Source organism: Malus domestica, chromosome 11, assembly GCF_042453785.1.
Source record: "Malus domestica chromosome 11, GDT2T_hap1".
Classification (NCBI taxonomy): Eukaryota; Viridiplantae; Streptophyta; class Magnoliopsida; order Rosales; family Rosaceae; genus Malus; species Malus domestica.
In genome coordinates, this window is record NC_091671.1 from 37,544,878 (window position 1) to 37,557,383 (window position 12,506).

A 12,506-nucleotide genomic window follows, 5' to 3' on the forward strand; every position below is an offset into this window, starting at 1 on the left:
ATAGAGAGGCCATGGGCTGCTTAGGAGCCCAAGTCCAAGCTCACTATTTTGTCCGAGCCGAAACAATGACAGCACGACACGTATATAGCATGGCTAAAACAATGACAGCACGACACATATATAGCATGGCTAAAACAATGACAGCACGACACGTGGATAGGTAAACCCCAACATGACCCATTGCGACCCTATACATTGGTACAAAGTTGTAATATTTATATTGATTGAATTATTCATCTATACTCCACGGAAATATGAAGAAAAAACAAAAAGGTAATTAAAATAACGAACTCCGTCTTCTAATCTTGAAGAGCAGATATTTTTTCTAATGTATGATTGCAAACATATCAATTTTGATGAAAACACAGCACAATACCAGTAAGAAGAACAATCAAATGACAGCCGGATTCAGGGATGCATATGCAAGGAACTCCTTATTACTTCCGATCATGGCCATGTCGTCTTCTTTTAAAGTCAAGGTGGCTTCTATGCCACCGCCATCATTCGTGTCCATCAATGCAATCATGTTCTTGAATTCGATGGTGCGAATGCTCACCCATGCCGGCTTTCCCCACCCGAAATTGGCTTTGTAGAAGGGAAGCCGGCACCAACTGCTAAAAGCATAGGTTTCTACATCATGTCTTCCCAGATTGCCGGACTCTTTGATGGTTTGCATTACCACATCACCACTAACCCCATTAGGGTGCTCTTCTTTATATACTTCGATGCCTTTTCGGAGTTTCACAACCAAGTTTTTGTAGTCTAATTCACTCTCTAAGTTCATTGCCGTGAAGCACCACACAAGATTCCCCATTAGATTTTCTGCCTGCCCTGATAATCCTTTCCTTATGTTCACCGCTTGACACAAAACTGATGGCCTTATAGAACCCAAATTCCATCTTGAAGCTTCCATTGCGCATTTCCAAATGAGGGCCGACACTGCTTCAACACGCGTTGGTTTTGGCACTGTTGCACTGGCAGCTTTGGTCTTGAGAGCAGCAATGTTTGAGGCGTCAAACACGTATCTCCGTGTTACACACTTGTCTTTAGGAAGGTGCACGGTAGGTTTTGGTGAGTTGAAGAAATCTTGTGGTGGGAATAGAGAAGCTGCAACGCTGAATTCTGCAGGATGCACGTCATGATCACGACTAATGGCTGAGCCGAGGGAAATTTCCGTCCAGTGCCTTATGAATGCGCTGAATGTTGAAGCATCGGCGACCTTATGACAAATTCTGACCCCAATTGCCAATCCACCGCATTCAAACAAGCTGGCCTGAACTAGTAGAAGATAGCCTGCTTCTGATTGATTGGATCCTATAGCAGTTGGGAGCAATTGATCTAGGATCGAAAATTCAGGTTTGTCCAAAATCTTCGATATGGGACAGTTAACTTGGGCCTCAAGAAATGCAGCTCCATGATCGTTGCAGCTGATCGAAACATTGTATTCGAATTTTCCCGCAAAGGGATAGAAGCGAGTGAGGGCTTCCGATAATGATTTCTTTAGAAGCTTGAGCTTTTCAGCAAACAGACAATGGCGATTGTTATTGACTTCATCGCCACTGCGACGATAGAAGAGAATTACTGGGATATAAATTTCAGGTTGAAACTGATCAAAAACAGATAGGCCCAAATTTCTGAGGTGGTGAGGAGTTGGAGAGGAGGGTTTAATTATTTCCTTGTGAACGACTTCAACCTTCATCTCTGAAGCCATCTTTTGTTCCACACTTTGAGTTACGATCGATCTTTTTATTATGTTTTTAGAGAAGCATTTAGCGTTTCGGATCAATCTGTATGTTTTGGATTTATCCAAGGAACATTTAGTGTTTGGCCTCAATTTGAAGGGCTGGCCACGCATGAAGACAGCAGATATGCTGTCATTTTTCCTTTCTGTTTTGTCTTCACTCCCTTCCCTAAGATTCGCTACCAAGTCTTTACGTCTATATAACGTTCAGCCAAAGCCAAAACCCTACCAACATTTTGGTATATCTTTTATTGTCCCAAGTTTAAAATGTAAGTTCTGTTTATCGTAGTTTAATCAACATATTAGTTAAGGTATATTGACTCACTGTGGAATGAACTGGGCTCTAGGGGAGCCCGATAGACAACCTAGGCATGAATTGCCTAGCCTACCGACTAGTGGATCTGACGTCAGGCTGACTTCAACTCTCTTTTATACTTTTTGGCCAAGCGCATGTGTTAGACTCGGGAGAATGGCGAGTGGCTGGACAAGAAAATAGGGCTGGGGCTGCCGGGAAAGCGCACTTTGTTGGGGGCTGATGTGGCGCTTTCTGGTCCGTTGGATTTTCCAATCAACAGTCCATATTTTTTAGCAAAAAAAAATTAAAAAGGAAAAAATAAGACAAAATCCAATTGTTATCGTTGACTTACGTGTCAAAATCTTGACTGTTGGACTACAATTTTTTTTTTTAATCTAACTGTCCATATAAATTAGGTTCATAAAAATTAAAAAAAATACATACAAACATAAAAAAGATTTTTTTTTTTAATAAATACCTAACCATGCTTTTGGGTAGTGACACATGTAGTGACGAAATTGGTTAAAATCGTATCCGAAATTAATAATAAAATTATCTTTTATTATTTTATTAAAAAAAAACAATAATATTTTCATACCAATAGTCTGGACAATTTAGTTTAGGGTGGACATGCACTTGGGCAGTTATTGTTCATTGAAGACAGTAATTGCCTAACTCAATTACCTGGGCAGTAATTGCCTAACTCAATTACCTGGGCAGTAATTGCTTGGGCAATTTGGTAGGGGGAAGTGCTCTTAGTTACTTTAAATTGCTTGATGGGGCTGTGGAATGAAAATCCGGTGGAGGATGCCGATTGAGTTTTAGTTAGGTTAAACTGCTTAATGGGTTGGGGAATGGGGAATAAAATCCAATGCATGATGATGATCGAGTTTTTTTAGTTATTTACAAGATGGAGAGTTTCGAACCTGAGAAGTATGAGTAGAAATTCAACACCCTATCTACTAGGATATATGAGGTCATAACAAACCACATGCATCTTCACCTAAATGGAATAAAAAACCTAATTAGATATACAAAACGAAACAAAAGCCTCACATTGGTAGAAATGTCATATCCATTTCTCTGTGTTTTGCGGATCTGAGGTAAAATAACCCAAAGCCCAAACAGAAATCAAACAAATATAGCTAACATTAAATAGACGAAAAAAATTGGAAAGAAAGACCTCCCCATTTGTCTAGCTCTAGAGTTGGGTTAGGGTTAGGTTCATGAGAAATTGATTCATAGGCCAAGTCACATGGTGTAACATTAATTCTATGTGTTACATATAATTAGAAAGTAATTTTGTCTACAAGTTTAGTCTATTTAACATTATCATTTAATTAATAGAGAAATTATTAATCAAAAATAAATTACATCATGATTTTAGTGAAATAACAAAACAAAAAGCCCAAAAAAAATTAGTGAAATAAAAACGTCATGTGGTGTGTTCCAAGTACATTCGTTTCATCCGGTGCTAGTTTGGTTATGAAATCAAATCTAAGTGCAAACCTACAAACTCTACATGCGTACTGTCTTTTGGCATCCTCTAACAATGACATATACTGTCTTAGCACTAAGAATGAACGCCATGAGTTAAAAGAGGAAGATCTTAATCACCAAAGCAATCCACGACTGAATTTTAACTTAATTAAAGCTGACCCTGAAATAAAAATTCGTAAATATTGGTCGCTGAACTTGATTTCATGATAATGTAGAGCAATAATCCATTTAGTAATAACTCTATTAGAACTTTTACCCAAAATATTTCTAGTCAGATACAAAAACTCCAATTAAGCCAAAATTCAGAATTATTGCTGCATTTTTTTTGTTTTAAATATATACGAGCATATATACGTATTTGTGTCAATTAGTACAGTGACACGCGTACTTGGTTTGTCTTATACACGTGGCGCCTAAAAACCAGTTTAAAAGTGGCAACTGCTCATTTCTCTCTGAAAACGCGAACTTCGCCATTATTTCTCTCTGATCATGTTCTCTGTCTTGGCCGTTACCTTCACTCTCTCTCTGCGTTTCTTCCCGCCGGTTACTTTAACGGAGAACCGTACAACACCGTTTCAGGCGTTGCCATATCTAGTCACAGCCTGAAAGGCAACAATACACAATTAATCATCCTTAATGGTCTCTCTCTCTCCCTCCCTCTCTCTCTCTCTCTCCCAATTTTTGTTCTTGTAAAATATAACTCATAATTCAATTTCCTTTTCAGGGTTTTGTTTCATTCATGGCTTTTGATGATTTCTTGAGTTCAAGTTTCCATCTTGGGATTTTCCCTTTTCCAAATTCTCTCATATTTTGACTGAATTTTTTGATTTTAATTTCTTTAATTTTATACAGCGTGAATTAGAAAACCCAGAAAAATTACAAAAGAGGAAGTGAGAGGAAGTTGCAAAGTTGTGTGTGTGTGTGTGTGTGTGTGTGTGTAGAAGTTGCAAAGTTGGTGCCTTTTTTGGGGTTGAAGAAGAAGAAGAAGAAGAAGAAGAAGGAGAAATGGATATAACAGAGGTGTCAATAATTCACCATGTGGGGATTGTGTTATGTATGCTGTGGTTGCTCTCCCACTACAATTACTGCCACCCAGTTGCCTACTTTTTATCTCTCATTTATCTTTACCTGGTAAGAATTTTACCATTCACTTATGCCTTTACATTTTGTTTTCGTTCCTCTTTCATATATATACATTTGAAACTTGTAGCGTTAGGGTCTTTCGCCTTCGATACGTTGTATCAGTGTTATGTAATGATTATTTACCTCTCCCAGACCCTGCGTAAAGCGGGAGCCTTGTGCACTGGTTACGACCTTTTTTTAAAGGAAACATGTTATGTAATTTAATTTGGTAAGGCATGTGCTAAAAGGGATGTGATTGAAGTGAACTTTTCTTGTACTTGTGAAAGGTTCATGATAGGTACATTACGAGATTGCGGAAGAAATTACAGTTCGAGGAAAGAAAACAGGCTAATCAGAGACGGGTAGTTTCTTACTTTTCCCATTCTGCATTTTCAGTTGTTATTAGTTGCTTTATTGGTTAAATATTATGCCTTACGACATGTTCAACAAACCGATGAAAAAAGAGAAAAAAATCCACCCCAAGAAATGTTGTTGGAAATGGAGCAAAAATTTAAACCTTAATGTTCAGATGACACTACTATACTTCATTAGAGTTTTATTTCCTTTTTCGAATACTTCAGGTGCTTTCTGATTCTGAGACGGTGCTGTGGTTGAACCACACAATTGAAAAGATATGGCCTATATGTATGGAACAGATTGCTTCACAGAAGATCCTTATCCCCATCATACCTTGGTTTCTGGAGAAGTACAAGCCATGGACTGCCGTAAGACTAACTTCTGATCTATTAAAATCAAATACAATGAAATCGTGCTATTGATTTGGATTGATCACTTGGTTCTAATTGCTCTCTTATTAAGACTCTTGGATTTCTTGTTGTAGTTTGATGTATGTCTGTGTTGGTATTTCTGGTATGGTTACTTTATTTATTATCATATACCTGTTCTGATTGAACGAGATTGTTGAGTGATCGACAACTCTCAAAGGATGTAACGCTTTGTTGGCTCTTAACTTTGTGTTCTTTAGAGAGTATATTTTCATTTATTAATGCTATCGAAGTGGCAACAACTGTTTTCGTTGCATCCACATCTTACACAACTATGTTATTGTTTTTCATTTTCTTATTGAAGGGCATCCTATATCATAAAGTGAATTATGTGATGTCCAATATTTCAATCTTTTGCAGGTATAGTTTTTGTGAAACATGTATTTTTTTTTCTTTCTGAATTCGATAGTGTCATCTTGTTATCTGGTGGTTATATATTGATACCTTTTTCAGTTATTGACGATGATCTGAATATGTTTACAGAAGCAAGCAGTAGTTCAGCACCTTTACTTGGGAAGAAATGCACCTATACTCACAGATATGAGAGTGGTTCGCCAGTCTACTGATGATGATCACCTGGTATTGTTTACATTCTCTGGAATGTTCAATCAATACTTTTCATGCACTCTTCGTCGCTGCAGGTCCCAAATTCAGATACTAAATTGTAACTTGATGCAGGTTCTGGAGTTGGGATTGAATTTTCTTACAGCTGATGATATGATCGCAATACTTGCTGTGAAGTTAAGGAAAAGACTAGGTTTTGGGATGTGGGCAAAGTTGAATATTACAGGCATGCATGTTGAAGGAAAGGTACGTACTTGAATAACTGTTAACTGTAGGTCTAGATGGGACTACTTATAAGCTAGTCATGTACGATATTTGTTCATAGACATCTGAAAATTTAAAATTGATGAACAATTTTCCATCTTATGTTGCATTGTAGCTCCTGTTATTTATGCTAGGTACTCTATATCACCTTGTTGAGTTGGTTCAGCTAGTGTAACATAAGAGTAACTGTAAGCTATTTTCATACTTTATTTACATGGGAAATAGGATGTCCACAATGGCTTGTACAAACTACTTATACGTTCTGATCAAGCTGGATTTTTCTTTTGAAGGTCTTGATTGGAGTGAAGTTTCTTCGCAGGTGGCCATTTCTTGGCCGCGTGCGGCTATGCTTCGTTGACCCTCCATATTTTCAGATGACTGTTAAACCTATTTTCACTCATGGACTTGACGTTACAGTACTCCCTGGGATTGCTGGATGGCTGGTAACTTTTATCATATTGAAGCAAAATAAATTCTTAACTCTCTCCATTTCTCGCTCTCCGTCTATGTATCTTTCTCTCTGACTTGCTCTTTGTGATTTTGTCTGCCAGGAGAAGCTTCTGTCAATTGCCTTTGAGCAGACACTTGTTGAGGTATGGATTTTGGACTCCTCCGTAAACAACCTTTACATCTTGCCCCCATTGGAATGAAAATTAGACCTTTAAATCAAATTATTACTTATTTTTGCAGCCTAATATGCTGGTTGTTGACATGGAGAAATTTGTTTCCCCAAAGCAAGGTAATTATATACAAACGCATACACACACTCGCACACTTAAATGTGCAAACAGATATGTACGTATTTTGATAAATACCGCATATATCTTTCCATATATTAGGTTTTCATGAAAAAAAAAAAAAAAACTTTAACTTGTATTAACTTGGTGCGATGGCAAGTGCCTTCGCCCATGAGCGGTAGGTCTCGGGTTCGAGACTTGGGAGCAGCCTCTCCATAAATGGGGGTAAGGCTAGCCGACATTCACCTCTCCCAGACCCTGCGTAAAGCGGGAGCCTTGTGCACTGGGTACGACCTTTAGTAGATTTGTCACTCTAAAGTAGTTAGTTTACATTAGAAAACATAAGTTTATCTTCCCTTTTCCCCTTACAGCAGGTTAAATACCACATCGGTAATAATTTCGGCAGTGGTCATGCCTTATTAGTTGGTTGCTTTTGAAATTTAATATTGTATAAGCTTCTGTTAAGGAGAAAGTGCACTAATTATGGAAAAGTAAAGATCTTTGGAAAGCTGTAAAACAGTGTCATGAATGCTTCGTTCTTCATTAGCGTTGTTGTGAACGTTTTTTTTTCTCGCTCTCACACAGAGACACTCAAAATGTATTTTTAAAATGTTTCGGTTGATAGTAGATGCTCATTTGATTGACAGAAAGTTGGTTCTCTGTGAATGAGAAGGAGCCTCTTGCTCTTGCCAAAGTAGAAGTTATTGAAGCATCTGACGTGAAAGCCGCCGATTTAAATGGTCAGTCTCTCTTTGCTAGTACATTGGTGTTAAGTTTCCACAGCATGTTTTAAATTTATATTTAACGGATAGAACCTTTCTTTCAGGATTTTCTGACCCTTATGTTAAGGGTCAATTGGGCCTTTACCGGTTCAAGACTAAGATACAAAAGAAAACACTGTCTCCAAAATGGCATGAGGAGTTCAAGATCCCCATTATTACATGGGATTCACCTAATGTGCTTGCTATTGAACTTTGTGACAAGGACCGATTCGTTGATGATGCCCTTGGGTGTGTTTATGAACTTTTTAGTGTAATATGTCCCTCTGTGCCTAGATTTATTCAAATTCGTTACAGAAATATGCTTACAGCTTATTTCGAGTATCGTTTATCAACTTTTATGCCCTTAGTTTCAATTAAATTGTTTTATATGTGCTGTCTTACATGCTGGACTAACTTACTCTCATTCTATATCTCCAGTGACTGCTCGATTAACATTGGTGATCTTAGAGACGGCCAGAGACATGACATGTGGGTGCCTCTTCAGAATATTAAAACCGGGAGGCTGCATCTTGCAATAACTGTTCTTGAAGACAATGTGAAGGTACCTTTTTACTTCATCTCAACCGCATTCTATCGATCAGGTCTATTATGAGTTGAAAATAAAGAGATTAGAGATTTGTAGTTATAGTTGCTGCATATGTGCAAGTCTTACCAAAGATGCTCAAGTGTGCATTCAAGAGTTTGATTTGAGCCACTTGCATATGCAGGGACCCGAGCAGTCAGAAGTTCAGGAAACGGTAGATTTGGAAGATAAAAGAAATTCATTTGCCAGTGATGCTAATCAAAGTTCCTTCTCATCTATATCATCCGAGAAGTCTAACAGGTTGGCAGATAACTTTGAGCCGATTGACGTTGAAGGGCAAAAAGAGACTGGTATATGGGTCCATCATCCAGGAAGTAAAGTTTTACAAACTTGGGAAAGTAGAAAAGGAAGGAGCCGACTCCTTGATACCGAGATTCTAAATGATACTAACAGCCGTAATTCAGTCACATCTGGCTCCCAAAACAATGACGATGGAGGCACGGATAAAAATCCTGACGAGAAACGGCACATGAAAGGAGTTCGCAAGGGACTAAATAAGTTATGTTCGATGCTCCACAGGAGTTCCAAGAAGGAGCCGAGTACAAGCAGCTTTAAAGAGACCGCTCGTTCTCAAAGTATTAATCTTAGAGGAGTTCATGACAATGAAAGTGGGGTGAAATTCATTGTGGAAGATGACCTTTCTAGGCCTCTTTCTTGTAAGGTTCGGGAAGAAAAGGATTTCACTTCTGCAGGAGGGAGTGGTTCAGGTACCCCGGGAAAGGGCAAGTTGAGAGAGATGAAAAGTTTCTTCAAGCGTAATGAAAAATCTGATCGAAAAGATTTTGCAAAGTCTCAAAGTGATTCTTCGGTAGTGAAAGAAAGAGAAATGTTAGAATATTACAACTCTTCTGATGATGATCCTCTGCCCAAATAGTTGATATGTTAGCAGTTATGGTTGCAAGCGACACCGCAGTTGATGCTGAAGGTCCAACGATGAAGGCTGGATTTAAATCTTTCTTATATTAACAGTCCCTCGTGGCTCCGGAAGTAGGGTTCTTTACATTCTCATCCTTATTTAGCTCTCTCATGGCGGACTTGCTAACTCTGCAGTCGACAAGGTAGTGTCACAAGCTGTGAGGGGTTCCCTTTTGCGTTCGCAGGTAAGCCATGCTAGGTTGATTCTGTTCTTATATATTGCCAATGCTTTGTTGGTTTATTTTCAATCATTTCCGGAGAAGAGGGGAAAACAGTAATCAAGGTGAAAAGAGGAAAAGGTAAAATAGCCGGTAGCAATGGGGTGGATTAGAGAACTGTTTTTCCATCACCGGATTCTCTTTTGGCAGTGCCATGATAGAGGGTGCTTGTTTGTTTGACTCGTTTGTTTTTGTTTTCTGTAAACACTAGCATATTACATCGATATTCATGGTCGAAACCAATTTGTATGTAGTTCCATTTGTGAGATGGTGGTTCGATCGTGGAACCAACGTCTTTTTGTGTAGTTATAAGTTCTTGATTGCAATTACCGTCTTACAAGTTTGGGGACGATGAAAATTACTTGCCCCTTTTCACCATAAGGAACCCTTCGGGTTAGCAGCGTATTGTAGCACATTCAGTGGTGTAAACCACAAAAGCATACAGAAGGGGGACATATTTGTATAGGGTTTAGGCAATAAAATTACAACTTTGAAAACCGCAATAACTGAAGTTGATTAAACAAGTTCGACTTCCATAATTCCATGGATCCAACATTATCCTCATTCCGGTCGCCGTCAGTCTGTTAGGTATTTCCTTGCACAGCTTCAGCAGAAACCTTCAGCAGGATGCCGGAGTGTCGACGGTCCGTGATGACTCAATGTACCGAGATCATTTTATCAGATGAAAAATCTTCAGCTTCTTTCGTTTCATAATTCGAGCCTCAAGCAGGGCCGGAATATAGGAAGAGTGCCCTTCAATTTACATGACCTCAAAATTGTTTGGAAGGACTAATCTGTGAGAAACATCACCACACAATCATCCATTTTGTATGATTCAACTATCTACAATTTCTTCATAGGAAATACAGCAATGGCTGTTCTTCTCTGCAAACATACTTTTGAGAATCTGCCTCCACATCCCCATCTTCGGAAGAAAACCTTGTCGTATCATCTGCTTCAAAACCCATTCCACATCCTGCACCAGATTTTCTTTGCACAGCCCATGAATCAACGCCTTGTACGACACAAAACTCGGACCAACGCCCTTTGAAATCATCCAACTCATAAACCCTTTGGCCTCAAGAAACCTCTGTGCATCGAGGAAACAATACAAAACCTCCTGATAAGACCCTGGATTCGGATCACACCCCTTAAACTTCATTTCCTCCAACAGCTTAATCCCCTCGTCGAATCTCCCTCGCTTCCTAAGCCCCGCTATCAATATATTAAACGTGATGGTATCCGGGTCGATACCCTCATCTTCCATCCTCTTCAACAACCCGAAAGCCTCATCCACCTTCCCATTGACGCACAAACCATGCATAAGCGTCGAAAAGGTCAGCGCGTTCGGCTCACACCTCTGCTTAGGAAATTCGTCGAGCACCTGGAGTGCACCATCCAATTTCCCGAACTCACACAACCCTTTGATGATTATATTCAATGAACACGCATCAATCTCAATGCCCAACCTGGGAGCCTCCAGGAACACCTCATGAACCACTTCGAACATCTTCGTCGAAACGAGCAAATGCAGCACGAAATTGAACGTCTTCACAGAAGGCCAGCAGCCATATCTGGGCATATCGTAAAGGGTGTCAATCGCCCTGTTTATAAAACCACCCACATTGCCGTAAGCCTTGATAACGGACCGGAAAAAGTCGTCGGACAATCGGCATTTGCTTTCGCCTTTGATTCGGGCCATGACGGAATCAATGGCATCGAAGAGGCGGGCCTCGGCGAGCTTGGCGATGATCAAAGTGTAGAGAGCTTCATTGGGTTTGTAGTCCTTGCGTTTGGAGTAGTGATCGAGTGCCGTGAGGATTGAATTGGGGTCTCTGACGGAGGTGAAGACTTGCAGGACTTCGTTGGGGGATAACCAGTCTTTGTGGTGCAGCTTTTTGGGGATTTCGGGTGGGGAAGATGATGGGTGTGTGGAGAAATTTGATGGGTTTCTGATGATGAAGGTGCAGGATTGAGTTGATTGGAAAAAGATTGGCTTTTTGAAAAGTGCTTTTGTAGAACGTGGAATCATGCTGACTGCTCAGGTGTGGAATGCTAATGAGGTTTGTGGGGAGTTCATACTGGGGTTTTGGAGGTTGTCTGAGGTTGGAGGACATAACATGGAGGATTTAACTACGCTATCCAAACACAGCATCTCAAACTTAATGCCACTAGGTCACATGTTTTAAGTTTATTTGGTCTTATAATTGGCTTGAGACCCCATCACCTTGGTATCTCCTTTTACTAAGTAATTAGTTACCCAACCACGATGGACGGTGAACCCTACTAACCTAAGGGTTTAAGGGCGCATTTTATGTGATTTCATAATAAGTGAATAGACCAAAACTACCATAATCTCAACTAGTTAAGACTTTATGTAAACAACCAATCACTTTAATGCTCTACTTAGTTATAAATCCATGTTACTAGGCTCAGCCCGCCACTTTCCTTTTATCAACTCTTAATTCTTTAACACTCCCATGTTTTAAGCTATTATATTCAGTGATTTAAAGAAGATCAACAACAAAATTAAATAGAGGTGCTGAAAAGTGAGAAGAAAAAAAATCAGTTTCCTAGACTTTAAGCAAGAAACTTTTTACTGACCACCCACTCTTCATGGGAATAAATTCATATTGAAAATGTCACATCATCAATTAACTTTAAGTATGACAATCGGGGTTAACGAGTCACCAATTAACGGACATGGATCATTTTCGGATCCATGCATCATAATCCTAGGGATCCATTAATCCGAGCCATTGAAATTTGATCAAATGGCTAAAGTTATCATAACTTTTAAAGTGGGTCTCTGTTTGTAGCCGTTGGATCAAATTTCAATGGCCCGGATTGGTGGATCCTTAGGATTAGGATGCATGGATCTGGAGAGGATCCATGTCCTCAATTAACTTCAAGTCTGACAATCTGATTAACGAGTCATCAATTAACTTCTGATTTGACAATCTGGTTAACAATGTGTAGGGTTTTCGCAAGTTTGTGAAA

General features: G+C 39.3%; 3 protein-coding genes across 4 annotated transcripts; 1 reads left to right on the top strand and 2 right to left on the bottom strand.

Annotated features, from left to right (window-relative positions):
* Window positions 1-195: 195 nt before the first annotated feature.
* On the bottom strand, window positions 196-1,802 carry LOC103413349 (BAHD acyltransferase At5g47980-like). The gene has a single exon (XM_008351819.4). The coding sequence runs from the start codon at window positions 1,709-1,711 to the stop codon at window positions 392-394; it is 1,320 nt and encodes a 439-aa protein (XP_008350041.2). The 5' UTR covers window positions 1,712-1,802; the 3' UTR covers window positions 196-391.
* Window positions 1,803-3,996: 2,194 nt separating this feature from the next.
* On the top strand, window positions 3,997-9,759 carry LOC103448916 (C2 domain-containing protein At1g53590-like). Of its 2 annotated transcripts, none has more exons than XM_008388176.4 (13): window positions 3,997-4,175; window positions 4,389-4,667; window positions 4,946-5,020; window positions 5,240-5,383; window positions 5,927-6,022; window positions 6,122-6,253; window positions 6,562-6,714; window positions 6,823-6,864; window positions 6,962-7,010; window positions 7,656-7,748; window positions 7,835-8,018; window positions 8,208-8,331; window positions 8,498-9,759. In XM_008388176.4, the coding sequence occupies exons 2-13, from the start codon at window positions 4,542-4,544 to the stop codon at window positions 9,245-9,247; spliced, it is 1,968 nt and encodes a 655-aa protein (XP_008386398.3). In that variant the 5' UTR covers window positions 3,997-4,175; window positions 4,389-4,541; the 3' UTR covers window positions 9,248-9,759. The 2 variants fall into 2 exon arrangements, with proteins under 2 accessions (XP_008386398.3, XP_070664981.1); XM_070808880.1 differs by having other exon boundaries at window positions 4,004-4,175; window positions 4,261-4,667.
* A 187-nt stretch (window positions 9,760-9,946) lies between these two features.
* Window positions 9,947-11,696, bottom strand: LOC103448917 (pentatricopeptide repeat-containing protein At3g14580, mitochondrial). Its single transcript, XM_008388177.4, has one exon. The coding sequence runs from the start codon at window positions 11,536-11,538 to the stop codon at window positions 10,342-10,344; it is 1,197 nt and encodes a 398-aa protein (XP_008386399.3). The 5' UTR covers window positions 11,539-11,696; the 3' UTR covers window positions 9,947-10,341.
* Window positions 11,697-12,506: the final 810 nt, after the last annotated feature.